The sequence below is a fragment of the Nycticebus coucang genome, chromosome 22, assembly GCF_027406575.1.
Source record: "Nycticebus coucang isolate mNycCou1 chromosome 22, mNycCou1.pri, whole genome shotgun sequence".
Classification (NCBI taxonomy): domain Eukaryota; kingdom Metazoa; phylum Chordata; class Mammalia; order Primates; family Lorisidae; genus Nycticebus; species Nycticebus coucang.
The window spans coordinates 59,813,705-59,840,824 of record NC_069801.1 but is presented as its reverse complement, the minus strand read 5'-3'; the positions used below and the strand labels follow the sequence as shown (position 1 = coordinate 59,840,824).

Below are 27,120 nucleotides of genomic sequence, written 5' to 3'. Positions count from 1 at the left end.
CATTTCTCTTCTGGGAGTAAAGCTTCTCAGTTATAAGAATGAATCATAGTATATTAGTTTGAGAATGATCTTGAGAGATTATTTAATATATCTCAGTGCCTTTAGTTTGGTCTGTATCTAAACACTGTATCAATTACGGAGTCAATACTTATTCTAGACATTATCAGTGAAAGTAATATTGTAGGCAAAAGCTTTTTAAAAAGATCCATTAAATGTGTACAGAAGAACCATTTCTTCCCTTTGAGTAAGCATCTCATTTCTAGAGAATAATAGAACTGGCTAAGGTCGTAAAAAAGAGTTATTCCTATTCACCATTTACTGACTATGAATACGGCTTTTAGGCTTCAGTATTTTCCATCAGAATGAACTAAAGTCAGATCAGAATTTTGTGTAACCGTGTCTCTCCCTATTCACAGCTGGTAAGACGCACCTGTAAAGTGCTTTAACCTGTTAACAGACACTGTGATACTGTACAGATATCAGAGTTAGTAAGTGTCCGAGTTCACGAGGATGATCCCAGTGCTCTGCTAGTAATGTATTACTAGTGTGGGCTGTTGAAGCCAGAAGGATGCATAATTTTATTTAAGAAAGAGATTAATAATTTTCTAGCATAAAGGCATCCTCAGGGAAATAAAGTTAGAATACTTGATTTTTTTCCCATTGTCATTTTTTTGCCAAATAAAGTTTCTCTTTTAAAAAAGATACAATACCAAAAAAAAAAAAAAATACAATAGGGTGGTACCTATGGCTCAGAGAGTAGGGTGCCGGCCCCATATGCCAAGAGTGGCGAGTTCAAACCCAGCCCTGGCCAAACTGCAACAACAAAAAAATACAAAAATAGATAAAGTTAATTAAAAAAAAAAGATACAATAGTTATAAAATTGACTATGCCCTTTCAAAAATAATGTCCAAGTTCTATAAAATAGAATTAATTTTGAGAATGATCTTGAGAGATTATTTAATATATCTTAAAAGTATGGTTATATGTGTAGCTTATGGAAAATTGGGAGACGGTTCTGGGAAGCAGTATTTTATAACTGTATTTCCTTTTGAGAAATTACAGTAAATCCTCATTTAACATCATGAATAGGTTGTTGGAAACTACAACTTTAAGAAATGTTGTGAAACCATTTGTTTTTTCTCATCAGTGTTGTACAGAAACAAAGTTAAACAAGTGGTGTTACCTGAGGACTTGGTATATGTTGTCTTCTGTAAAACCATGGCTTCCAAGAAGCTCTCATGAGATTAAAGAGGACTTACTGTATTTAAAACTGAGGAATGATTAGTTTTCCTTCTTTGAACATAGAGATAATAAAATTACCTGTATCTTGGAAATATGTGCTCACTGAATTCCTCTGAACCGTACGGCTCACGTGGAAGCGCCCGGCACATCTTACATGCTCAAAGGAAGTCCGTCGTCATTATCTTTGGTTTTATGAGATGACATTTACTCGTGTGTCACACAGCGTGGAGAGACTGTTTGAAAAGCATGATGGTGTTGGGTTTGGGGGTATAATTGGATGAGAGAATGGTCTTAAAAGGGAGATTGTCAAAGTCAATATTGGTTTGCTTTGCATTATTAACTTGGACTATCAGTGTTCATGGGACCTGAAAACCAAATTGTATAGGTTGCTTATTCAACCTAATACTGTGAGAGAAACTTGGGCTTGTGGATAGCGAAATGTTTACAAATTTATAGTTTATTTAAAAAAAAAAAACCTTAGCATATCTCGAAAACCTAGCATAGATGGAAATAATTTTGGAACAATAAAAGAGGAGATATGACCTCAACAGGTAAGAGCTTACCTATAGGGAATAATCAGTAATTTACAGAAAGTTCTATGAATACTTGCTAACTAAATAGTTGTCCTGGATCATGGAAATGGTTACTTTCCAACTCACTTGGGTTCTTTTTGCCTTCTCAGGAATGTTTTAGGATAAGCCATAATTTCTGGTAGTAAATATCAGTGGTGATTATATAAATCTTTGTGTGTGCATTTTCCCAGTGAATCATATTAAAAAAGGAAACAGATCATCTCATCAGTATTGTTTAAAGAAAAGAGAGTCGACACTAGGGCTCTTTTTAGTTTACATATGGCCATTATCTCGTTAATTTTGTGTAGCAGCCTGCATGGAACCTATATGATTATTCCTGTTTTGTAAGTGACAAAAATGAAGTTTTAGAGGGTTCAAATTTATACCTGAGAAAACTTGGAATTTAAGCATTTTTAATGTGGGTTTTAAGAAAATATTTGCACATTGTATTTAGTTTTAGTAAGAAACCCGAGACAATTGTAAAGGATCTTATGGGGTAAAAGGATAAAAAAATTATTGTCTGAATTGAGGATTATTGGACCTTATTGAAAAACAAGCATTTGAGGTCAGAAAATGAAAAAGAACTTTGAACATAGGAAAGAGAACTTTGTTCTGAAAGTGTCAAATTTCCTGTTATTTAACACTCTGCACTTCCAAGTTTTATATTCATCATCGGACAGTTTAGACAGAAAGCTGTCTAAAAATGAGTATGTTTGAGTTTAATTTATTTGTATTTATTAGGTACTTTTTTTTTTTGAGACAGAGTCTCACTATGTTGCCCTCAGTAGAGTGCCGTAGCATCACAACTCACAGTAACCTCAAACTCTTGGGCTCAAGCGATTTTCTTGCCTCAGCTTCCCAAGTAGCTGGGACTATAGGCGCCTGCCACAATGCCCAGCTATTTTTATTTATTTATTTTTTTTGCAGTTTTGGCCAGGGCTGGGTTTGAACCCACCACCTCCGGCATATGGGGCCGGCACCCAGCTATTTTTTGTTTCAGTTGTCATTGTTTTTTAGCTGGCCCAGGATGGGTTCGAACCCACCACGCTCGTGTATGTGTCTGGCACCATAACTACTGTGTTACAGGCACCGAGCCTTATTAGGTACATTTTAAAACATATACTTTTAAAGACATTATTGGAACTTCTTAAAGACTTTCATCAAAGAGCTAAAGATAGACCTTTCATTCGATCCTGTAATCCCATCACTAGGTATTTACTCAGAAGGAAAAAGAATCATTTTATCACAAGGACTTTGCACTTGAATGTTTACGGCAGCTCAATTCACAATTGTAAACACATGGAAACAACCCAACTGCCCATTAACCCATAGATGGATTAACTGTGGTGTATCTATACCATTGAATACCATTCAGCCAAAAGATGGAAGGTCTCCATCTTTTGTATTTACCTGGATTGAATTAAAGAACATTCTTCTTAGTAAAGTATCTTAAGAATGGAATATCAAGCACCCTATATACTCAGTGCTAATTTGAAACTAGTAAATGAACAACTACAGGCTCACAGAAGAGCAAAACACAATTAAATTCGAGTAGTGGGGAGGAGAGAGGGAGGGAAGGGACTCGGTAAACTCCCGTCTAACGGTACAGTGTAAGGGTACATGGCACAGCTCCCGGGTGAAGGACTCACTGCTACTCAGACATGACCCAATAGACGCAGATGCTGTTACCCAATCATACGCACTCTTTATATTAGTCTGAAATGAGAAAAAAAGAAAGGCAGAGCATGAATGCAGGAAAAAAAAAAAAGACTTAAAAAAATCTGTTATTAGAGATTTTCACATTTTGATAAGTCTTTTATTTTTTTCACACGTGGCTGGTGCTTATATATTTACATCAGATTAGCTCAAGAGGAAGCTGGTCTTTTCACATTTTCTATGAGGATACACAAATTAAGACAAATTTCAAGCAATCAGAAAACGAACGATGTTTCTAATTGCATTAAACGAGGGGAGTTTACTTCAAATGCTTGGTTTGCCAAGGGAATACTTACACAGTGTCATAGAAAAAATTCTAGTGCAACTGTTACATTAAGAAAACTCAATAAAGGGCGGCGCCTGTGGCTCAAGGAGTAGGGCGCCGGTCCCATATGCTGGAGGTGGTGGGTTCAAACCCAGCCCCGGCCAAAAAATAAAAAAAATAAAAAAAAAAAAGAAAACTCAATAAAGAGCCCTTTCTTATTGGTGAGAAAAACCCTTTATTGAAGATCTGCAGTCATCTCAAAGTTAGGTAATAGATTGTGTGCAGTGTTGCTTTTGTTCCAAATTGTTACTTGGCGGCGACTCTCAGTGTCAGACAAAATGGAAGGACTTTGGGGCTTTGGAGTTCGATGTGTGGGCCTTTTGTCTCTCAGTAATACTTAGTCATTCTGTTATCTTCAACTAATTTGAATGTAGTTTCACACCTTTTATTATGGAATGCATAAAAGTAAAGAGAACTGTATTAATTAACTCCCATCATCATTCTCGGTTTTTCTATTGTTTGTTTTTCCCTCCTTTTGTTATACTGTGTTTGAAGCTAACCCTGAACATCATAACATTTTTCTTATAAATCCTTCAACATGTATCGTAACATATATAGTCTAACAGATAAAGACTTTAGGAAATTAGCTGCAGCTGAAGTGTTTTATGATCACTTTGTAATTTTGCTCTTACCAGTTTTTTTCTTGAGGAGTTTAATAAACTTACTATATACGGATGAGATTTTTTTCTCCTGAAATTTTGTTTAGGAACAGCTTGGGCAGTCAGATCAAGTTAGATCTATACTGGTTATACTTTGACAGGAGAGCCATGTAATTCATGTTTTTTAAAACTGGATTATTACATGATAGTAGATCTCCCTTTGAAGATGGGTTCCTAATTGTCTGTGTGCCATCGTAACTTGTGGCCCTCTTGTGAATCCTATGATCCTCTTTTTTAGACTATAAGTTAAGTTTCCCAAATACAAAAATCTGAAATACAGAATGCTACAAAATCTGAAGCTTTTTGTCCACCAACATGATGCTCAAAGGAAACGCTTATAGGAGCATTTCAGGTTTGAGACGCTAAACCATAAGTATAATGCAAATATTCTGAAATCCCTCCCACCCCCAAATCTGATATCTGAGAGACTTCAGGTTCCAAGCATTTTGGATAAGGGATACCAACTTGGAATGTGTTTAAATGCATAAAACAATGTGCGGCACATGACCACAAGATGAACTCTACCTAACAAAATCAAATATTGTGACCTGGTTGCTTGTACCCTCACATTAACCTGAAATAAATTTACTTCAAAAAAAAAAACACATAAAATAAAATACATTGGATAACAAAGAAAATCACTTACATTGAATTAAAAGTATCTAATGTTAGTTACAATGTTTATCAATGAATTAAATGATAGTACCTGGCCTCATGTAAAAACATTCATATTCTGTAAATAGTAATAAATAGCAACAGTATTTGAGGCATCTACAATAGTCCTAATGTAAAATCTGTTTAGTTTCTGTTAATGACACAGTCATCACATCTGCTGATCCTGCTGTGGTTAGTTTCCTACATCCACAATTTAAGGAAGTATTAATTTCAGCTGAATGTTGCTGAAAATTAAGGAGCCTATTTTTTCCGTTCAAGTTTATGGTCCCTGCTGCAGAGAGTTTTTATTTTTAGTCTTTATAGATGTCTCAAGCAACTGCCATATACTCTGCTATTTTGGTTTTGCCCTAGATACACCACACTGACTTGTATTCTATCTGACTGGTATACTTTATTTTAACTATAAACATTCTTGAGTTGAGAGCTGTGTTTCCTAACATTTCAACACAGGCATCCAGGAGTTTACTGCGAGGGGCTGACACCTGAGGTGACAGAGGATTATCTCAGACTCCTGGGGGAGAATAAAATTCCAGAAATAGGAGAAGTAAAAGAGCTGTTTTATTCTCCTACCCTGAGAATTAGAGGATTTTCAGTTAGGCAACATTTGTACAGATTATTTACTTCAGGGAATGTGAAGCGTGATCTCCAAGATTCGTTTTTAAGAGCATAGGCTCTTGTTTAGAGCTTTATAGTTTATAAAACTACTAAAATACATTATCTGACTTGACGCTCATACCCTATGAAATAGATTTGGCAGGATTGTTGTTATTCCCATCTGCTGGGTGTGGAAACTGAGGTTTGGTGCCTTATTTGAAGATAAAAACCTGCAAACTTACATTTTTAAGCTTGTAATTTATTACTCTTTCAAATATGCCAATTCATTTCATTAGGTGTATGCCAATTTTTAGGGTTAAACATGAATTTAGAAAAACAGTTTTTATGTTTTAGATGCACTCCTTAATTATATTTTACCTTCCCTAAAGTGTCATTGAAACAAGCTTATGGGAGTTTGTTCTGCTTTCATGACCTTGGACTGCACGTTCCGTAGCAGTTGAGTAATTCTGTCCTAGTTGGTTTACTATGAGAATACTTTGGACTTTGATAAAAGGAGCAATTGTTTGGTTACTTTCTTTTCAGTTTTTAAAACTGCAATGTTGAATCATCACTTACAGTACACACGTAAATTCAATATTTGTGGTTGTTAGTGATGGGAAAAAGCCCACAAGGAAATTTGACTATCCTATAACAAAAAGTAGAATATATATGAATACAAATTTGGAACAAGTTTCATAAAGGAGGCAAGCAGCTGGTGTTCAGCAAGTATTACTTAATGAGTACCTTTTTATTAAAGAATGAGTTAACTATTATAACCATGAGTTACACTATTAGGAAGAAAATATACAAGCATAAAAAGGTGCTGATTCTAGGATAACAGTATGTGATAGTTTATGTTACATTGACACTGAAGTGGGAAATGTGTATACTTGCTTTTAGAAAAATTCATATTTGTTTGGAGTAAACTTTTTGTATAGAAAATTTCCAGAAAGTAACTAAAATCAAGTAGTTTGGCTATCTTTGTTGTTTTTAGAGTTCTTATTGTTATTTTTCATAATGTTTATTATTATGGTTTGCCAGGTTTATTTTTCTGTCTTGTTCATTTACTAAATGCCACTTGAGAAATTAGACAGTCTCGCTATGTGGTTTCAGAGGAAAAAACTGCCGTGTACTGGACCATCTGTGGGAGAAGGGGGGCTTCTGCATCTTGAAATTTAAACATGACCAAGACAATAAGAAACGCACAGCAAGGCCTTCTAGATGAATGTGACACATCAGGAAAATATAGAGGGGATGTTTTGATTAGAGCAGAGGGTTTGTGTTGCAGAAAACAATGTGTGTCGAGGTAATTTGGGGTCAGATTATAGAGACTCTTGATAGCTGGAAAGGGTTTGGATTTAGTTCTGTAGGCCTATGCTCACATTCCTGAGAGGGCAACTGTATGGGATGTGCAAATCCACAGGATAAACACACGTATGTTTTAGGGTCATCAGTTTTTAGAAGATTTGGGAATAACTATTTTCATATAAAGATAGGTTTTCGAAGTATAGAACATAACTCACATGCAATTTTAAGATAAGATTCTAAGGGCGGCACCTGTGGCTCAAAGGGGTAGGGCGCCGGCCCCATATGCCAGAGGTGGCAGGTTCAAACCCAGCCCTGGCCAAAAACTGCAAAAATAAAAGATAAGATTCTAAGATTTCTTTGTCCCTGTGGTGCAGTTGGTTAGTGTGTTTGGCAGTTAACTGAAAGATTGTATGATTTAAGGTAAGATTTCAGTAAGATTGTAAAGGGAGTTTGTGCATCTAGCAAGCCCGTTTATCCTGTACCACCATAACTTACAAAGATACGTTTCCATTGCCCTCAGCTGTTGTACCTCTTCAGTAAACAACCTTGAAAGATAAAGGTCAAAGTAGTTTGCAGCCACTACAATTTTTTTTTTTTTTTTTTGCAGTTTTTGGCCAGGGCCAGGTTTGAACCCACCACCTCCGGTACAAGCGGACGACACCCTACTCCTTTGAGCCACAGGCACTGCCCGTTACAATATATTTTTAGGGAGATTGAGGGGGAGAGAAAATAAAATTAAGATCCAGAAGGAGACTATTTAGATAAGCTCGGACTCAAGTAAAAGACAGTCCTTGGGAAGAAAATTTATCAGATTAAGAGACATTTCAAAAGAAGATTGTATTGTTGGCTTATGATACAGGAGAAGTGGTTTACAAAGTCATGTCAAAGGCTGGAGATGTGCTGCAGGTTCTGTGTTTCTGTGACCGAGAGCACAGTCTTGATATGAATGGATATAAAGAAGTTGGGAGGAGGTTGTAAAGTGTAGGAGGTGACAGCAGTGGCAGCAAGGGGCCGATGGATTTGTTATTTTGTATGTTGAGTCTGAGGGGAGACTGTGGGGTACGGAAGGGAGAAACGGCGGGCAGGCAGTGAAGAGGGGGGGCTGGAAAGAAACCTGGAAGGACGTGTGGGTTCTGGAAATTCATTCATGGAAAACTGATGAGTCTGTGAGAGCAGATCGCGTCTCTGAGAGTCAGAGTGGAGAAGATGACTGAAGGTCGTGCAGCTGGCCCAGGATACCGCACGGGAGGAGGGAATGGGCTATAAAGAAAAACGCAGATAAGAGCGTGCGGTACTGTCATACAAGCAAAGTGAAGGTTCAGTTTGGAAGAGGGCAGTGTTATTAGTAAGTTACAGAGAGACCCAGGGGAAGGTAGACTGAGAAGGACCCCTCGGCTGGACAGCTGTGAGTCAGTGGAATCCTGACACTGTGAGCCAGCAGTTCTCAACCTGTGGGTCACGACCCCTTTGCGGCGTCGAATGACCCTTTCACAGCAGTCGCCTGAGACCATCCTGCATATCAGATATTTACATTACGATCCGTAACAGTAGCAAAATTACAGTTATGAAGTAGCAACGAAAATAATTTCATGGTTGGAGGTCACCAGAACATGAGGAACTGTATTAAAGGGTCATGGAAGTAGGAAGGTTGAGAACCACTGTCAGCAAAGTAGTGAGGACAGAAGGGCACAATTTTGTGAACCACAAAGAAAAAAAAAACCCTTTCTTTTTTTCTGCTAGAACTGTCTCAATCTGAGCTTTATATGAGAGAAAAAAATGTAATTTAGTCCTCCTGAAAGGAATAAAATGGAACATGTCATATAGGAATAGCTTTAAGAAAAGGAAAACAAATAGAGGAAGCAACTCATTTAACATATTTAATATATTAAATAATGAATTATTTCACATTTGCAAGCTTCCAATTTTGAAGTGAGGGGAAATGCCTTTTTGGCATTCTGGCTCTAAAAAGTCTGTAGCTCTGAAAATTATAGCTTATTCTTGCCTTTATTCTTCTGTACTTTACTGGAATAACATATGGGATACATATAGTTTGTATGTGTCTTTTATGTATGTGATTTATAAAATACATATTGGGCGGCCCCTGTGGCTCACTGAGTAGGGCGCCAGCCCCATATACCGAGGGTGGCGGGTTCAAACCCAGCCCCGGCCAAACTGCAACAAAAAATAGCTGGGCGTTGTGGGGGGCACCTGTAGTCCCAGCTTCTTGGGAGGCTGAGTGAGACAAGAGAATCACCTAAGCCCAGGAGTTGGAGGTTGCTGTGAGCTGTGATGCCACAGCGCTCTACCAAAGGCAATAAAGTGAGACTCTGCTCTAAAAAAAAAAAAAAGTATATATACACACACACATATACATATATATAATACATATTACATGTATATTGGATAATTAGAAATATATAATGCTGAATATTTCTTGTCAAACGTAAGTCACTTGGGCACCGTATCTTTTAAAAACTAGATTTAATTTAAAATTTTATATCTTGTTGATAGTTTCTTAAAAAACTTATTTAAAAATAAATACTGAGAAGTGTTATTATGGAAAAAAAATCTTTTGAGACTTAGAGTTTAAATTATTTGAATTAGAAATAACATCATACATCTATGGTGTTATCAATATAAAACTAGAACAATCTAAATTTTAAATTTTTATAATTTAGGGATTAAATTTATTTATTGAGTAAAATTGATTTTGCTCTTGGTTTGTTGTATTTGCTATTTAGGTTGTTTTCTCCATATACATCATAGTCTTTATTTATTGAATTTTAAATGTACACACATACCTGTTAGGCTATTTAAATATTCCATTACCTGTTATGGTATTTAATTTTACTTGAAAACCTACACAAAATTATTAGACTCACAGCATGTCTGGGGAATAAATTATTAAACTTTAACTTGATGTCACATTCATTCTTGTATTCTGACAAGCTCTTTTAAAAACTAGGTTAGTTTTCACAATATCACATTTGTATAGCTAACAAATATGTTAAGGTACAATGACACCTCATATTAAAGTCTGTGTGACTTGGTAATTATGACCCGGCACATTTTCCTAAAAGACTGTTTTGTTTTAGTGCAGCATTAATGCTGCTTTATTTGGCTTCTTTAAAACATACCAAACATTTACTCCAGATTATTTTATACCAAAGTGAAGTAAAATTTGTATTACAGATTTCTTCATGTACTCTGAATGGACTGAATTTTAGTTTGAAATTAATATTATAATAGTTTTTAAACTGAGATCCTTGCAAAATTAGCCCACATGGTAACTTTTAAAATAAAAGTCTCTGTAAGTTTTTAATTTTAAAAGTTATTTAAGGCTGAGTGCCCGTAACTCAGTGGTTAGGGGGCCAGCCACATGCACCGGGGCTGATGTGTTCGAACCCAGCCCAGGCCTCTAAACAACAATGACAACTACAGCAAAAAAACAGCCAGGCATTGTGGCGGGTGCCTGTAGTCCCAGCTACTTGGGAGTCTGAGGCAAGAGAATCACTTAAGCCTAAGAGTTAAAGGTTGCTGTGAGCTGTGATGCGACAGTACTCTACTGAGGGCGACATAGTGAGACTCTGTCTCAATAAAAAAAAAAAGTAAAAGTTATTTAAACATTTATCTATTATAATTTCACTTGTGACCGTCTAAAATGATTCCCATATCATAAAATATATGAAAAATTGGTATTATAAGAATTTTGATTGAGAAATGTGAATGGTATTCTTTGAGGTTTTGTGATGATATGTTTAATCTTCAATTGATAGTGACTTTAAGATAAAAAAAAAAACAAACTATTTCTTAAGCCTTCCATGAAGGGTCTAATAATTAAGTAGGGATAAGTTTAATGTTTAATTTGGGATTTTAATTTGCCCCAGCTCATTCTGAACCTGTTGGACGGATCGACATTTTTGTTGATTTGGTGGAGTATAACCTTCCGTCTTGACTCTTCCAACACAATCCTCTTCTCTCTGGCTTAGATTTTGCTCTTGGTTTGTTATATTTGCTATTTAGGTTGTTTTCTCCACATCCGTCATGCCACCACCAGCCTCCTAAAGGAAATAGAGATGGAATTTAATGGATGCAAACTCATACCCAGTTATTGTTAAAAGATTTCCTCGTGAGTTTCTCTTCTTGTCTTAAACATGCTCCAGCATTGTAGACACATGTGTCTGAGTTTTAAATAATCGGTATAAATCCCATGTATACCACAAAAAATTGAAAATCTGTGAAGGATTAGAGGTGAAATACTTGGTTGAACTAGAATTAACACTTTTGTTAAGATAATTAAGAGATTTTTTTTTTTTTAACCTGTAAAGAAAATGCTTGTTTGGGACTCAGATTTTAAAGATTTGACCTTGTAGATGAGCTAATATTGTGGAGTAGTGACAGTCTGAACATAAAATATTGGTGTCAGAAGAAGGGTACCTGGAGAGCGCTCTGGACAGTGGAAGTGTCCGTTTGCTCTGTGATCCCAAGTAGAAAACACCAAGTCTCTGTGTTCCGGGAGGGCGCCGGCCATGCTGCCCTCCGCCCCAGCCAGGCGCAGTGTGTAGTTGGTTTCCTCATCTCCCAAGCGGAAAGAATATTCAACGTGATGTTTGTTGTCTCTCCAGTCTTCCAGCTCAATCCGTAAAATGTGATTAGACTGCTTCGCTATGTGGTGTATCTTCTCTAGGCCCAGCCAGAATTCTCCTGAAAGGAAGAGTTGTGAGCACCTGTGGACGGTTAGCCGCAGATGGGGCGCTGGCGGCTTCTTTATTGGTTAAGTGAGCGAGGTGTTGGGTCTTGGATCCATCGGTCGTTTTAGAGTCTCTTAAAATATTTATTTTCTAAACAGTTTTACTAAAGGTAGTTTTGTATATAAAAAATAATAAAAAGGTTAATAGATCTGCTGGGAAGTGTGTATTTCTAAAATGTATATTACAAGACATGTTTCACACGCGAAACATATTGCACTATTTATAGGTATTTCAGGTCTGGTCATTGGTAGAATAATATCTCACTGCTAAGTGTATACATATATATATATATATATATTTTTTTTTTTTTTTTTTTTTGCAGTTTTTGGCCTGGGCCGGGTTTGAACTTGCCACCTCCGACATATGGGGCCAGCGCCCTACTCCTTTGAGCCACAGGCGCTGCCCTTAAGTATATAATTTATTAACTTTTCTATCAGCTCTTTATTAATATCCACATACAGTCAAGAGATTTGTTAAATATTCCCAGAACCTTGGTTAACAGTGATGTCGTTTTCTTTAAATATAAACTTGGCTTTCAATATTTGCTTGATGGATATGTTTCTTTACGGAAATAGAAGGGAACACATTTTTAAAAAATATTTTAAATTAAAAAGTATGATTCTTAATACCTTCTTTCTGTAAAAATTAAAAATTATTTTTATTTGGAATTAAAAACAAAAATAACAAATACAATAGAACCTCCATGGTTGACCACCTCCCTACACTGACCGCTTCCTTGAATTGACCTAATTTTCACAGACTGGACATGTGCCATGTACATATTACTACAGTAGGGACCTAAGTCCTCATCCTGGCCACTTCTGTATGTTGACCAGTTTGTTACACTCCCGTGGGTGGCCAACTTACAGATGTTCTACTGTAAATCATTTTTTATCACAATTCTCTTTTTTTTTTTTGAGGCAGAATCTCATTCTGTTTCCCCAGACTAGAGTGCTATGGAGTCATAGCTCACAGCAAACTCAAACTCCTGGGCTCAAGCAGTCTTCTTGCCTTAGCCCCCCTGAGTAGTTGGGACTATAGCCGTGAGCTTCCACATCTGGCTAGTTTTTCTATTTTTAGTAGAGATGGGGTCTCACTCTTGCTCAGGCTGGTCTTGAACTCTTGAGTTCAAGCTATCCACCTGCCTTGGCCTCCCAGAGTGCACAGGTGTGAGCCACCATGCCCAGCCACAATTCTTTTTATTAAAGTATCAATATTTTCATATTGCTATCAAGTTAATAGGAGGCTTCATTTTAAGGATTACTGGTAAATGCAAGGATAAATGCGTTACTTTCTTATTAGAAATAAATGAGTGTTCTGGACTTAACTGTCAGTCTTTTGTTTTGGGGTTACACTCACTCTAAGAAGATTTGGAGCTATAAAATATATCATTGAATATGCTTTCTAATTAGAAATTTAACCAATAGTTTGAATATAAATTTTTTTAATGGTACTGTTAAGCATTTAAAAATTTGATACAGGTAGGAATGGTGGCACTCCCTGTAGTTCCAGCTACTTAGGAGACTGAGACAGGAGGATCTTGCGAGTGTAGGAATTCAGTCCATCCTGGGCAACATAGTGAGACCCCGTGCCTAAAAAAATAAATCATTGTGAGGGTGTATAACATGCCTCTTGGGTGAGGGGCTCTTTACAAGTGGAACTTTACCCTGGAAGTGAGAACAATGTAAATATTGTACCCTCATATTAATTTGAATAAAGTTTAAAAAAAATCTATTAGGGGAGACAAAAATAAATAAATGAATAAAAATAAATCAATCAAAAATAAAAATGTAGGCTTGGCGTCTGTAGCTCAGTGAGTACAGCCACATACAAAAAGGCTGGTGGGTTTGAGCCCAGCCCAGGCCTGCTAAACAACAATGAGAACTGCATCAAAAAAATAGCCGGGCATTGTAGTAGGCGCCTGTAGTCCCAGCTACTCGGGAGGCTGAGGGAAGAGACTCGCTTAAGCCCAAGAGTTTGAGGTTGCTGTGAGCTGTGATGCTACGACACTTTACCGAGGGTGATATAGTGAGACTGTGTCGCAGGAAAAAAAAAATACAAATGTAACATAATAATGATGTTTTCTACTTTAGAAGTGAGCATTTATATATTATTTATGGATTTGTATAAGGTGCTTTTTGGATTTTAAGCAGGTTTTTTGTTTTTATTTTGCATTATTTATGTTTTGATCAAAATAGAAATAATTAGCATTGAGTTAACTCATTTATTTTAAACCATACTTCTTTTTCTTTTCCTTTCTTTCTTTTTTTTTTTTAGGTGGAGTCCCTCTTATAATTGTGTCCTGTCCCCAAGAGGTGTTCCATACACCGTGACCCCTGTTCTCTTTCCTTCTGTCCACCACCTTGGATTAGCTCATCCACTGTTTTCATATTAGAAATAGGTACATTGGATTCTTGCTTCTCCATTCATGTGATGCTTTACTAAGAAGAATGTGTTCCACTTCCATCCAAGTTATAAACCACACTTTCTATAGTACACTTTTTTTTTTTTTTTTTTTTTTTTTTGAGGCAGAGTCCCACTCTGTTGCCCTGGGTAGAGTGCCCTAGCATCATAGCTTACAGCAACTTCAAACACCTGGGCTCAAGCAATCCTCTTGCCTCAGCCTCTCAAGTAGCTTGGATTACAAGAGTATGCCACTACACCCAGCTAGTTTTACTGGTTTTAATAGAGACAGGGTCTCACTCTTGCTCAGGTTGGTCTTAAATTCCTGAGCTCAAGCAATCTACCCTTCTCGGCCTCCCAGAGTGCTAGGATTACAGGTGTGTGAGCCACTGTGCCTGGCCTTACAGTATACATTTATAATATTTAAATCATCGTAATTTTAAAATTTGTCTTTTTGTGTGTTTTTTTTTTTTTGAGACAGAGTCTCACCCTGGTGACATGATGTGCCATGGTGTCATAACTCACAGCAACCTCAAACTTCTGGGCTCAATTAATCCTCTTGCCTTACCCTCCTGAGTAGCTGGGACTACAGCCCTGCCATAACACTCAGCCATGTTTATAGAAATGGGGTCTCAATCTTGCTCAGGATAGTCTTGAACTCCTGAGCTCAAGGAATCTACCCTCCTCAGCCTCTCAGAGTGCTGGGATTATAGACGTGAGCCACGGCTCCTGCGCAATTTTAAAATTTGTGTATCTGACAATTTTCTTGTACTTTATAACCTCCCATTAATTGATACCTACGATGTTAATGAGAGAATACAATGATTAGTACTAGAGATGATTGTCTTTATAACCTACTCAGCACTTACCATTTATGAAGGCACTTAGCACTTGATCAAAAGTGTCTTTAATATTTATAATTAGGATAATTATAAACCATTAAATAAAATTATGATAAGAATAATTAAGAACAGACATGTAATTGTGATAAATGTAAATGTAATTACCAAGAAATGTGTAATTATTTGATAATAAGTTTTATGAAGGCTGAGATTGTTTCTTTCATTATTACTTTCCCAGCACCGGTCCATAATAGGTCCTTAATAATTATTTACAGTTGACATGTGAATGAATGATTTAATGCAGTCACCTTACCATCAAGCCTCCCAAAACCATATTTGTAGTTCTCCCAAGTTTCATTGAAGTTTTGTGATCCATCTATTCGTCGTTGAATTAATGTCCATGAACTACCTGAATACGATGCACAAAATTCAGTATTTTTAGTCGATTGATGTTAACAGATGTAAATAATACTGTTTCTTTTTCTGTTTGGTTTTAATTGGTGGCTTTTTCAGATAGTTTATTGTTACGGCAATACTTTGTATTATTTAATATGGTCCCCCAAAAGTTACGTGAAGCCAACTAATGAAGTTTGTCTTATTTAACTTACTGACAGTAGCCACTTCAGGTATCTTAGAGAGGAAAATGAGACTATGGAATGAATACATTAACAAGGTAAACGCAAGTACTAGATTTATATTTCATTTACACATGTATGTAGAGAGAGAGAGAGAGAGAGTGAAAACAAGGACAGCGGGGTTGGTCTTGCTGCTGGGTGGTGAGTAACTTGGACTCGCTGCAGGTTTTACCTGAGTTCACATCACAGTAGACGTTAAAAACCTGAGAGTTGCTGGGTCTGATGGTATACACCCCACTTGTGTGTTCACCTCTCTTATAAATGGTGGTGCAATCAGGAGCGATGCCTAGAAGCAGCAGAATATTACATAGTATTTAGTAACAGGAAAGACTTTAGTGTTTGAGATTTTACTTGACATTTCAGAAAATTGTGGCACATGCAGCTTTTTTTTAAAGTAATGCTTATGCTAAAACATTTTTTTAAGATGGCATTTTACTTTAGGAATGTAGAAATAGCTATTACCAAACTAATTTCTTTTTAAGAAAAGTGACAAATAAAAATTTTAAGCACATTTTTATTTTTTGCTACATGTAAGAAGATTATAAAGTGGAAAAAATCCATGTGAAACTTTGTATGCTGCAACAGATGTATGTGGAAGGAATGACCAGCTCGGCACCCACAGCTCACTGCTCAGGGCACTGGCCACAGACACCAGGGCTGGCAGGTTCAAACCCAGCTGGGTCTGCTAAACAACAGTGACAACTACAAAAAAAAAAAAAAAATAGCCAGGCATTGTGGCAGGTGCCTATATAGTCCCAGCTACTGAGAGGTTGAGGCAAGAGAATTGCTTAAGCCAGTGGTTCTCAACCTTCTTAATGCCGCGATGTATTTTCATTGTTACAAAGGGATCTGCAACCCCCAGGTTGAGAACCGCTGGTTTAAACCCAAGAGTTTGAAGTTGTGAGCCGTGCTGCCACAGCACTCTACCGAGGGTGCCATAGTGAAACTCTGTCTCAAAAAAAACGAAAAAAAGAAAAGTAAAGAAAGAATGACCATTACATGGAGAAAACGAATAAAAACCTTTTTTTTTCTGTATGAATTACGTAAAAATTAAAGGTCTTAGTAATATATCATTGTGTCGAAATTTGGCTCAGAATGAAGATTTTGTTTCCAATAGTTTTTGCTGTTAAGGAGGAAACATGAAAGTGGAAAGAATTGTTGACAAGAACACCGCAGTCTTTCTGTCTACTCTGTATATTCAGCAGTTGTTAACATTTTGCTGTATTATTTTTATGTACACACATGTACACAAATAGTATTTTGTTGTGCTTTGGAAAGTAACTTGCAAACATCATGACCCTTAACTCCTGAATTATTTCAGCATGGATCTGTTAAACATGAGGTTATTCTCTTCCATAACTGCAGTACTTTTAGCACATCTAAGAAAGCTAATAAGCATTTCATGTTCTCTAATAATCAAGCCTGTATTTATACTTACCTGATCATCATAAGAATGTTGTTTGTTTTTAAGTTCAAAAGGAACCCCAGGGTTAGATTTAGGGTCACACATTGCATCTGGTGGATGTGTCTCTTCGCTCTTTTTAAGTCTATAACAGTCTTAGGAATAGGGAATTTGGTGATGATGGCTTCAAGAAGGAAGCCCACCAAGGTGTCTTACCATCATGGTCTACATTTTTAATTTCATTCAGCTGACGAAAGGGAGTCGTTCTAGGTGCTCTTGGCTTGGAAGAAAGAGAATTTTCAGTGGATTCTTGAATACCAGTCCTTTTGAGCTGATAAAATAATATAAATCTACTTTTAATAATGATACTGTATATATAATTAAGAGAAATCTGAGTAAGGATATCAAAAATACAATTTATAAAAGAAACATGGAGATTTTACCTCTTTCATGTTTACATGGATGGAGCTGGTACATATTCTTCTTAGCAAAGTATCTCAAGAATGGAAGAAAAAGTATCCAATGTACTCAGCCCTACTATGAAACTAATTTATAGCTTTCATATGAAAGCTGTAACCCTAATTATAGCCCAAGAAGAAGGGGAAAGGGAAAGGGAGGGGAGGGGAGGGGGGAGGAGGGCAGATGGAGGGTGATTGGTGGGACCACACCTACAGTCCCAAGGGTACATGTGAAATTTAATAGGTGTAGAATACAAGTGTCTTAACACAATAACTAAGAAAATGCCATGAAGGCTATGTTAACCAGTTTGATGAAAATATTTCAAATTGTATATAAAACCAGCACATTGTACACCATGATTGCATTAATGTACACAGCTATGATTTAATAAAAAAGTACAATTTATATGCATCATTCAGTTTATAATAAGTTATTGATTTTAATGTTAAAAGGGATACTGACTGCTATTCAGATAATACAGTTACTGATTTTCAAGGTATTTCATGAGGTGCATCATTTAAGAAGTTAAAAAAAACAAAGAGAAAATGTCAAAAAACAGGTGTAGGTCAGAAAAAGAGAGCAAGGTCAAAGCGGGGTCTTTGCTTAAATATTTTAATATATTCTTTTTATTTGTGTTACTAGAATATGGTTAATATTCTATTCAATAACATAGGTTGATTTTAAATTTAATAATTCTCAGTTATAAGGTCTTATTGATTCTCAGACCTACCATAAAGTCTTAGCACACAGTGAAAAGGCTGGTTTCTGTATGGGTTTTGACCTGTAAACATTATCTGTAGGTATTGTTAGGTTGGTAGGTTTATTTCTTTACATTCAATACATTCAATAATTCATTGTTAGTTTAGCAATAACACTTTTTATTTAAGGTGTATTAACTTTACAATTTATTGAATTATAGCTTTCCTTATGATGAGAAAAGCAGAATGTGTAACATCTTGCATTAGTTTTTGATGCTGCCATAAATGACACTTTCTAGGACCTAGTTTATAAGGATTTCTTCTTATAAGTTCACTTGCTGAGTGTTAGTCTTTTCTGTTAAATAACTGTGATCTTAGAATGACTAAACTTCCTTTTTTTGTTGTTTTTTAAATTATAATTATTTTATTAAGTCTTTTGTACATAGATCATAAATGCATTTATGCCCATTTCAATGGGTTGATTATTTTGTACAAATTGGAGTGCTTACATCATACTAATCAGCATAGCTTTCATCTCATTTACCCAATTATAGCATTAGGACATTTGTGTTCAACACATGATAGAACCAACTTGTACTTGCAATGTGCTCCATAGTTGTGGTCCCCCTATCCCCTACTATCCCTCCCAAACCCTCCCCTTCCCAGAATGACTAAACTTCTTAGAACTTCAGTTTCTGAATTTAAATATGAGGAATTTGGATCAGATGATCTAAGTCCTCTTCCAATTCAGAAATACATTGTTTTGGTTTCCTCATCCATTTTATTTTTAAACAGAACGTATATCATTATATAATAGTGACATTTTGCTTTTAGACAGAGTGTATATCGTTGTACACTAGAGACATGCTACTTTTGTGAGCAGGTTCATTTAATTGTAGTAAATAATATATTAAAAAGAATTTAGAAAAATACCATGTAATAAGGATATTAGGGAAATCCAAAGTAGTTGGCAATCTACTAAATTAATATTTTTTTAGTGGAAATCAGTAGTAATTTTTTTTTTATACTTCTTGGTAATCAGTTTTTTTTTTTTTTTTTTTTACCAGTTTTCTTTGATCCTATATTATTTCTTGACTCCCTGGAATGGCTGTCCAAGAGTACAAAAATTAAAAATTAATATTTTAAAACTATGGGAATGCTTAGATTGTGACACAGCTTTATTCAAAACAAGGGCCCCCCTTCCTCTCCTTACCACTTCATTACATTGTGGATTAATTACATTGTTGAGTGTTGGACATTAATTATTCAGGCATACCATTTCTAGTAATGTAAGTTGTAATAATCATGGTAACTGTTCATCAAATTCTGTGTGCTGAATATGACATTACCTGCACTAATCCAATCCTTTGTTTGTTGAGTACCTACTATATGTCATTCAGTGTTTTATATTCTGGGGTACAGCAATGACAGAAGTGGAAAAAAATTCCTATACTCATGGATGCTACATTTTAGTGCAGGAAGAAGAAAGATAAATAACTAAAATATATATTATGTTTGTATAAAGGTAAATGTTAAGGAGAAAAAGTAGTTAAGGAGCTAGAACAGTGGTTCTCAACCTTCCTAATGCCCCGATGTCTTTTCATTGTTACAAAGGGGTCATGACCCACAGGTTGAGAACCACTGAGCTGGAAGCTTTCAGGGGTGGGATTAGGTGGTTGTCATTTTTGAGTAAGTGACTTGGGGAATGCTTCGTTAAGAATTTCATATTTGATGAAGACCAAAGGAAATGAAAGAATCATAGAGATACCAGGAAAGAAATGAAAAAGCAAGTCATGTAGACCCCAGGGAGGAAATGAAAGAGCGAGTCATGTAGACCCAGGGAGGAAATGAAAGAGCGAGTCATGTAGACCCCAGGGAGGAAATGAAAGAGCCAGTCATGTAGACCCCAGGGAGGAAATGAAAGAGCCAGTCATGTAGACCCCAGGGAGGAAATGAAAGAGCCAGTCATGTAGACCCCAGGGAGGAAATGAAAGAGCCAGTCATGTAGACCCCAGGGAGGAAATGAAAGAGCCAGTCATGTAGACCCCAGGGAGGAAATGAAAGAGCGAGTCATGTAGACCCCAGGGAGGAAATGAAAGAGCCAGTCATGTAGACCCCAGGGAGGAAATGAAAGAGCGAGTCATGTAGACCCCAGGGAGGAAATGAAAGAGCCAGTCATGTAGACCCCAGGGAGGAAATGAAAGAGCCAGTCATGTAGACCCCAGGGAGGAAATGAAAGAGAAAGTCATGTAGACCCAGGGAGGAAATGAAAGAGAAAATCATGTAGACCCAGGGAGGAAATGAAAGAGCGAGTCATGTAGACCCCAGGGAAGAAATGAAAGAGAAAATCATGTAGACCCAGGGAGGAAATGAAAGAGCGAGTCATGTAGACCCCAGGGAGGAAATGAAAGAGAAAGTCATGTAGACCCAGGGAGGAAATGAAAGAGCCAGTCATGTAGACCCCAGGGAGGAAATGAAAGAGAAAGTCATGTAGACCCAGGGAGGAAATGAAAGAGCCAGTCATGTAGACCCCAGGGAAGAAATGAAAGAGCCAGTCATGTACCCAGGGAGGAAATGAAAGAGCGAGTCATGTAGACCCCAGGGAGGAAATGAAAGAGCCAGTCATGTAGACCCCAGGGAGGAAATGAAAGAGCCAGTCATGTAGACCCCAGGGAGGAAATGAAAGAGCGAGTCATGTAGACCCCAGGGAGGAAATGAAAGAGTGAGTCATGTAGACCCCAGGGAGGAAATGAAAGAGAGAGTCATGTAGACCCAGGGAGGAAATGAAAGAGCCAGTCATGTAGACCCCAGGGAGGAAATGAAAGAGAAAGTCATGTAGACCCAGGGAGGAAATGAAAGAGAAAATCATGTAGACCCAGGGAGGAAATGAAAGAGCGAGTCATGTAGACCCCAGGGAGGAAATGAAAGAGAAAGTCATGTAGACCCAGGGAGGAAATGAAAGAGAAAATCATGTAGACCCAGGGAGGAAATGAAAGAGAAAGTCATGTAGACCCAGGGAGGAAATGAAAGAGCCAGTCATGTAGACCCCAGGGAGGAAATGAAAGAGCGAGTCATGTAGACCCCAGGGAGGAAATGAAAGAGAAAGTCATGTAGACCCAGGGAGGAAATGAAAGAGCCAGTCATGTAGACCCCAGGGAGGAAATGAAAGAGCGAGTCATGTAGACCCCAGGGAGGAAATGAAAGAGCCAGTCATGTAGACCCCGGGAAGGAAATGAAAGAGCGAGTCATATAGACCCCGGGGAGGAAATGAAAGAGCCAGTCATGTAGACCCCACGGAGGAAGTGAAAGAGTGAGTCATGTAGACCCCAGGGAGGAAATGAAAGAGAGAGTCATGTAGACCCCAGGGAGGAAATGAAAGAGCGAGTCATGTAGACCCAGGGAGGAAATGAAAGAGCCAGTCATGTAGACCCCAGGGAGGAAATGAAAGAGCGAGTCATGTAGACCCCAGGGAGGAAATGAAAGAGCCAGTCATGTAGACCCCAGGGAGGAAATGAAAGAGCGAGTCATGTAGACCCCAGGGAGGAAATGAAAGAGCCAGTCATGTAGACCCCGGGGAGGAAATGAAAGAGCGAGTCATATAGACCCCGGGGAGGAAATGAAAGAGCGAGTCATGTAGACCCTACGGAGGAAATGAAAGAGTGAGTCATGTAGACCCCAGGGAGGAAATGAAAGAGCGAGTCATGTAGACCCCAGGGAGGAAATGAAAGAGCGAGTCATGTAGACCCCAGGGAGGAAATGAAAGAGCCAGTCATGTAGACCCCAGGGAGGAAATGAAAGAGCCAGTCATGTAGACCCCAGGGAGGAAATGAAAGAGAAAGTCATGTAGACCCAGGGAGGAAATGAAAGAGAAAATCATGTAGACCCAGGGAGGAAATGAAAGAGCGAGTCATGTAGACCCCAGGGAAGAAATGAAAGAGAAAATCATGTAGACCCAGGGAGGAAATGAAAGAGCGAGTCATGTAGACCCCTGGGAGGAAATGAAAGAGAAAGTCATGTAGACCCAGGGAGGAAATGAAAGAGCCAGTCATGTAGACCCCAGGGAGGAAATGAAAGAGAAAGTCATGTAGACCCAGGGAGGAAATGAAAGAGCCAGTCATGTAGACCCCAGGGAGGAAATGAAAGAGCCAGTCATGTAGACCCAGGGAGGAAATGAAAGAGCCAGTCATGTAGACCTCAGGGAGGAAATGAAAGAGCCAGTCATGTAGACCCCAGGGAGGAAATGAAAGAGCCAGTCATGTAGACCCCAGGGAGGAAATGAAAGAGCCAGTCATGTAGACCCCAGGGAGGAAATGAAAGAGAGAGTCATGTAGACCCCAGGGAGGAAATGAAAGAGCCAGTCATGTAGACCCCAGGGAGGAAATGAAAGAGCGAGTCATGTAGACCCCAGGGAGGAAATGAAAGAGTGAGTCATGTAGACCCCAGGGAGGAAATGAAAGAGCCAGTCATGTAGACCCAGGGAGGAAATGAAAGAGCGAGTCATGTAGACCCAGGGAGGAAATGAAAGAGCCAGTCATGTAGACCCCGGGGAGGAAATGAAAGAGCGAGTCATGTAGACCCAGGGAGGAAATGAAAGAGCCAGTCATGTAGACCCCAGGGAGGAAATGAAAGAGAAAGTCATGTAGACCCCAGGGAGGAAATGAAAGAGCCAGTCATGTAGACCCCAGGGAGGAAATGAAAGAGCCAGTCATGTAGACCCCAGGGAGGAAATGAAAGAGAAAGTCATGTAGACCCCAGGGAGGAAATGAAAGAGAAAGTCATGTAGACCCAGGGAGGAAATGAAAGAGCCAGTCATGTAGATTCCAGGGCCAAGAACATTCCAACTGGAAGGAATGAGGAAAGAGGTCCTGAGGTGGCAGTGTGTCTGCTGTGTTGGGGGAACAAGGCGGAGGCTGGGGTGACGAGAGCAGATGAAGTGAGGGCCATGGTGACAAGGCAGCCCTCATTCCTGAGAGCCGTGGTGGGGCTGTGAGCAGAGAGAAACATGATGTACTTTAAATGTTAATGGATCACTTTAGCTGCTGTGAATTAATTCTGTTTTTCTTACAACAGTTCTATAATATAGTTTCTTTTGTGATTTTCATAGAATGTGTGAGGAAACCGAGAGAGGAGTTAAAAATTGTATCAAGGCCATACTGAAAGTTTTAGAGCCATGATTTTCAAGCCAAGTAGTTTATTACTATCAGAGTCTGCAATTTTAGTAGTCATGCTGATGTGATCATTTTACTCATGATCCATTTAAAGCTTTTAAATAGTTTTAGGGTTCAGTGTTTTTTATAAACCAATGTAAAAGATTGGACATACCTTTAAAATACTGACTTACCTGATTTTCTATTTCTTTTATTTGGCTGTGCTGCTGGTTTAATTTTTTATATTGTTCTTCCACGATCTGGAGAAGCTCTTTGATGCTATTATCTTGCTGTTCTACAAAAGTCTGGATACAGATGATATGTTGGTTAAAAGTGTCTTTCTTCTTTCTTTTTAGTTAAATTAGAGTTTTTATTTCCTATACCACTGTTAGAATCTACATTTTTTAACTAATGGGTTAAAAAATTAATATTGATAATTGGTTTTTCTTGTGTGTTTCCTTCAAATAGTACGTACTTTTTTGTTCTTAATTTTATTTCAAATGTACCATCTCTAAATTTTATTTTCTAAACTTCAATAAAAAGAAAAAGGCCAAATTTATTTTAGTAGGAATACCCCTTTACTTTTATTCATTTCCATCATGGGAGTACAGTTTTCAGATTTAAATACCTTCAACTTTTTATTTACATCCAGCAATCCGCAATAGTGTAATAATTTAGTGTTTTTAATTTTATTGACTGATTAATAATTTTCAAATGATCAGTTGCTTTTGCACATACTGTTAGGGAAACAAAATCCAACTTGAAATTATGATGGAAATTTTTATTTTCTGGCGGATACTTCTCTTGAGAAAAATAAAGTATTTTAACAGTGCCACAAAGTATTTTAAATAGCATATATCTTCAGAACGAAAACATAATCACGAACCCACTTTGGTTTCTACTTACTTTAAGTGATGTTACTGCCGGGTGTTCTTGAGGTTCAGGCTGATTTTGAATTAAATGAGTTAATTGCTCCTCCAAAGACCTCACTTTTTCTTGAAGTAGAATCTTTTCTTCCAGGAGGCTCTCCAGTTTCGAGTTGAGTTCCAGGGACATGTTCTTCACTTCTTCATTCTTGACTTGTAGTTTGTGTGTTGTTCTTCTTAGTTCCTTCTCTTCCTCTTTGATTTCATTGGTTTGCAATGATAGATCATAAAAAGACTGATCAAATATGTTGAGCTTTTGAAATATGTCATTAATCTGGCCCTTAGTCTTATGGACAAAGTCTTTCAGACCATGTCCCAGCTGAAGGAGGCCATTGGCTAAAATTTTTACATCCTCTAACATAGCAAATCTTGATTTTGGCTCCGGAGGTATAGAATCCAAGGACGGATTGTTCTGGTCAATTCTCGAGGAAGTAACTAGAGGAACAATAAACAGGAAGAGCTTAATCATGTGCATTTTTATCCTGACTCAATTTCAAGCAATCTGAAACTATTTTTCTTCTGGAAGTAGACCTAGACTTCTCAACTCTCTCTGTACACACCACTATTTGCCACAGAAGAGGTGAGATTGGCAGGTAAATATAGTTAATAATTAAGCTGTGTTAACTTGTACGAATGTGACCTTCTTCCACATTGAGTTGGATCAATGCTAAATGAAATCAAAGGAATGAGTCACTAACTTAATAGGTAATTTGGAATTGTTACTGCATTTAACTCTGCTATATTATAAACTACACTTGCAGTGTGATGATGTCTTATCTGTTTTTAAAAGCTCGTTTTATTTATTTATTTTTCATTTCAGGTTAATGTAAGGGTACAAACAACTAGGCTACAGTACTTGCATATGTTAGGCAGAGTCCCTGCTGTAATTGTGTCCTGTACCCAAAGGGTCACTCTTACCTTGTACCTGCCACGTGGAGGGGAGTGGTGTGCTCCCACGTAAAGGCTTATTTTAATGTTTTATGATTTTAAAAGAGATTTATAAGTCAAAACCCAATTCTTTTGATGGGTAAATTCATTACTAAAGTTGAGGAACAATTAATGAATTAAGTATCCATTTCTCAAACCCTATTTTAGTTCTTTTTTGTTGTTGTTGTTGCAGTTTTGTGGCCGGGGCTGGCTTTGAACCCACCACCTCTGGCATATGGGGCCGGCGACCTTACTCCTTGAGCCACAGGCGCTGCCCCTATTTTAGTTCTTTGGGAAACAGGGACTCATCCCCAAAATGCCTTCTCTCGGAGGCTCCTCTCCCTCCACCACGTGCTCTCACAGCTCTCAATTGTGTAGTTTTATGGGGCTCAGTATAAACTAACATGGGAGTATCCAAGGGCTGTCTGGAAAGTGTCCAGCCGTGCATTTTTCGTATTACATGCCTGGATACTTTTTGGACAGCCCTCATGTGGTCCTTATTATTTGCACTATAATTATTTTTTTACATCACATGGTGTCTTGACCATCCTTGTATATGATGACAAAATCCCATACATAGAAAGACGTTTCTCTTCTTCTCTCCATCATGGTTTGCCTTTATTTCCAGGTCCTATCCCGTTGTGCCCACTGAAGGACAAATAGATATGTGATCTTCTAAGATCAAACTAGAATTAAATCCCAAATACTGTCGATATCTGACACCATTTGGCCATCGTAAGTTTTTCTGAAGTTTGTGAGCCTAGTAATAATTTTGATAATATAAATTTAACAAAAAATTAACAGTATTTCTAGAGATAAATGTTTCACTGGGCTTCTAACTTAGTGTTAAAAGGAAAAATAATAAATGCTTAAATTTGTGATTATACATATTGAATGTTCATATTAAGAACTTCATGAGCAGGGCGGTGCCTGTGGCTCAAAGGGGTAGGGTGCCAGCCCCATATGCCGGAGGTGGCGGGTTCAAACCCAGTCCTGGCCAAAAACTGCAAAAAAAAAAAAGAACTTCATGAGCAAATAAGCAGATCCTTTAAAACCACCTGATCTTAACCTAGCAATGTGGTGAAAATGTTAAGAGTATGGGTTCTGGAATCAGACTGGTCTGGGTCCGAACACCAGCTCTAGATGTGTGGCCTTGGATAAGTTTCTTAACCTTCCCATACCCCAGTCCCTCATCTGTAAAGGTGGGGCAACTCTAGTACATAATTTATAGGGTTGTGATCATCTGAAAAAACCACATGTAGAGCACCTACAACGGTGTCTGGCAAATAGGGAGTGTTCAACGACTTAGTTTCTGTATCACGTGAAACTTACTTTTAGTCTGTATATAATCAATCCTACCTCAAAGAATTTTTTAATAAAGTTAACAGCTTGTAAACAAAGGAAAAATCTCTGACATAATAAATTTTAGTGTAAATTATGAATTGTCAGGCAGAATTTTATAAAGTGAACCATTTTCAAATTCTGTTCATTGGAATGCCTCTCCTTGGTATAGAATAGAGACCCTTTCTTTTGATGATTTAGGATTAGGGCTTTGGATATAGCAGGTGCAATAGAGGCTGCATACACAGGTGATGAAGAGCATGTTCCTATATGTTGGAATCCTGGTTTTGTTGTTCTTTGCCTCTGTGACCCTTGGTCAGATTTCTTAGCTTCTCTGTGCTTCTGTTTTCTCATCTGTCCATTGAAGATAGTACCTATCATAGGGTTTGTATAAAGATTAAAAGTTAACATTTTCAGAGCCCTTGGTGAACAGTAACACTACCTGGTATATAGTAAGTGCTATTACAACCAATGCATTTACACCCATGCTATAGTAA

The 27,120-nt window shown here is 37.7% G+C and overlaps 2 protein-coding genes across 12 annotated transcripts in view; one reads left to right on the top strand and one right to left on the bottom strand.

Moving 5' to 3' along the window:
* Window positions 1–27,120, top strand: part of DOCK7 (dedicator of cytokinesis 7) — a 243,075-nt gene that overhangs the window by 73,473 nt on the left and 142,482 nt on the right. The window lies entirely within an intron of this gene.
* On the bottom strand, window positions 1,659–24,925 carry ANGPTL3 (angiopoietin like 3). 3 transcript variants are annotated; one of them, XM_053575184.1, is made up of 8 exons: window positions 24,336–24,925; window positions 23,624–23,734; window positions 17,342–17,456; window positions 15,896–16,009; window positions 15,402–15,497; window positions 11,530–11,796; window positions 10,992–11,153; window positions 1,659–3,531 (listed from the first exon to the last, which is right to left on the bottom strand). In XM_053575184.1, the coding sequence occupies exons 1-8, from the start codon at window positions 24,828–24,830 to the stop codon at window positions 3,527–3,529; spliced, it is 1,365 nt and encodes a 454-aa protein (XP_053431159.1). In that variant the 5' UTR covers window positions 24,831–24,925; the 3' UTR covers window positions 1,659–3,526. The 3 variants fall into 3 exon arrangements, with proteins under 3 accessions (XP_053431159.1, XP_053431156.1, XP_053431158.1); XM_053575181.1 differs by lacking the exon at window positions 1,659–3,531 and adding an exon at window positions 4,029–4,238; XM_053575183.1 differs by lacking the exon at window positions 1,659–3,531 and having other exon boundaries at window positions 9,096–11,153.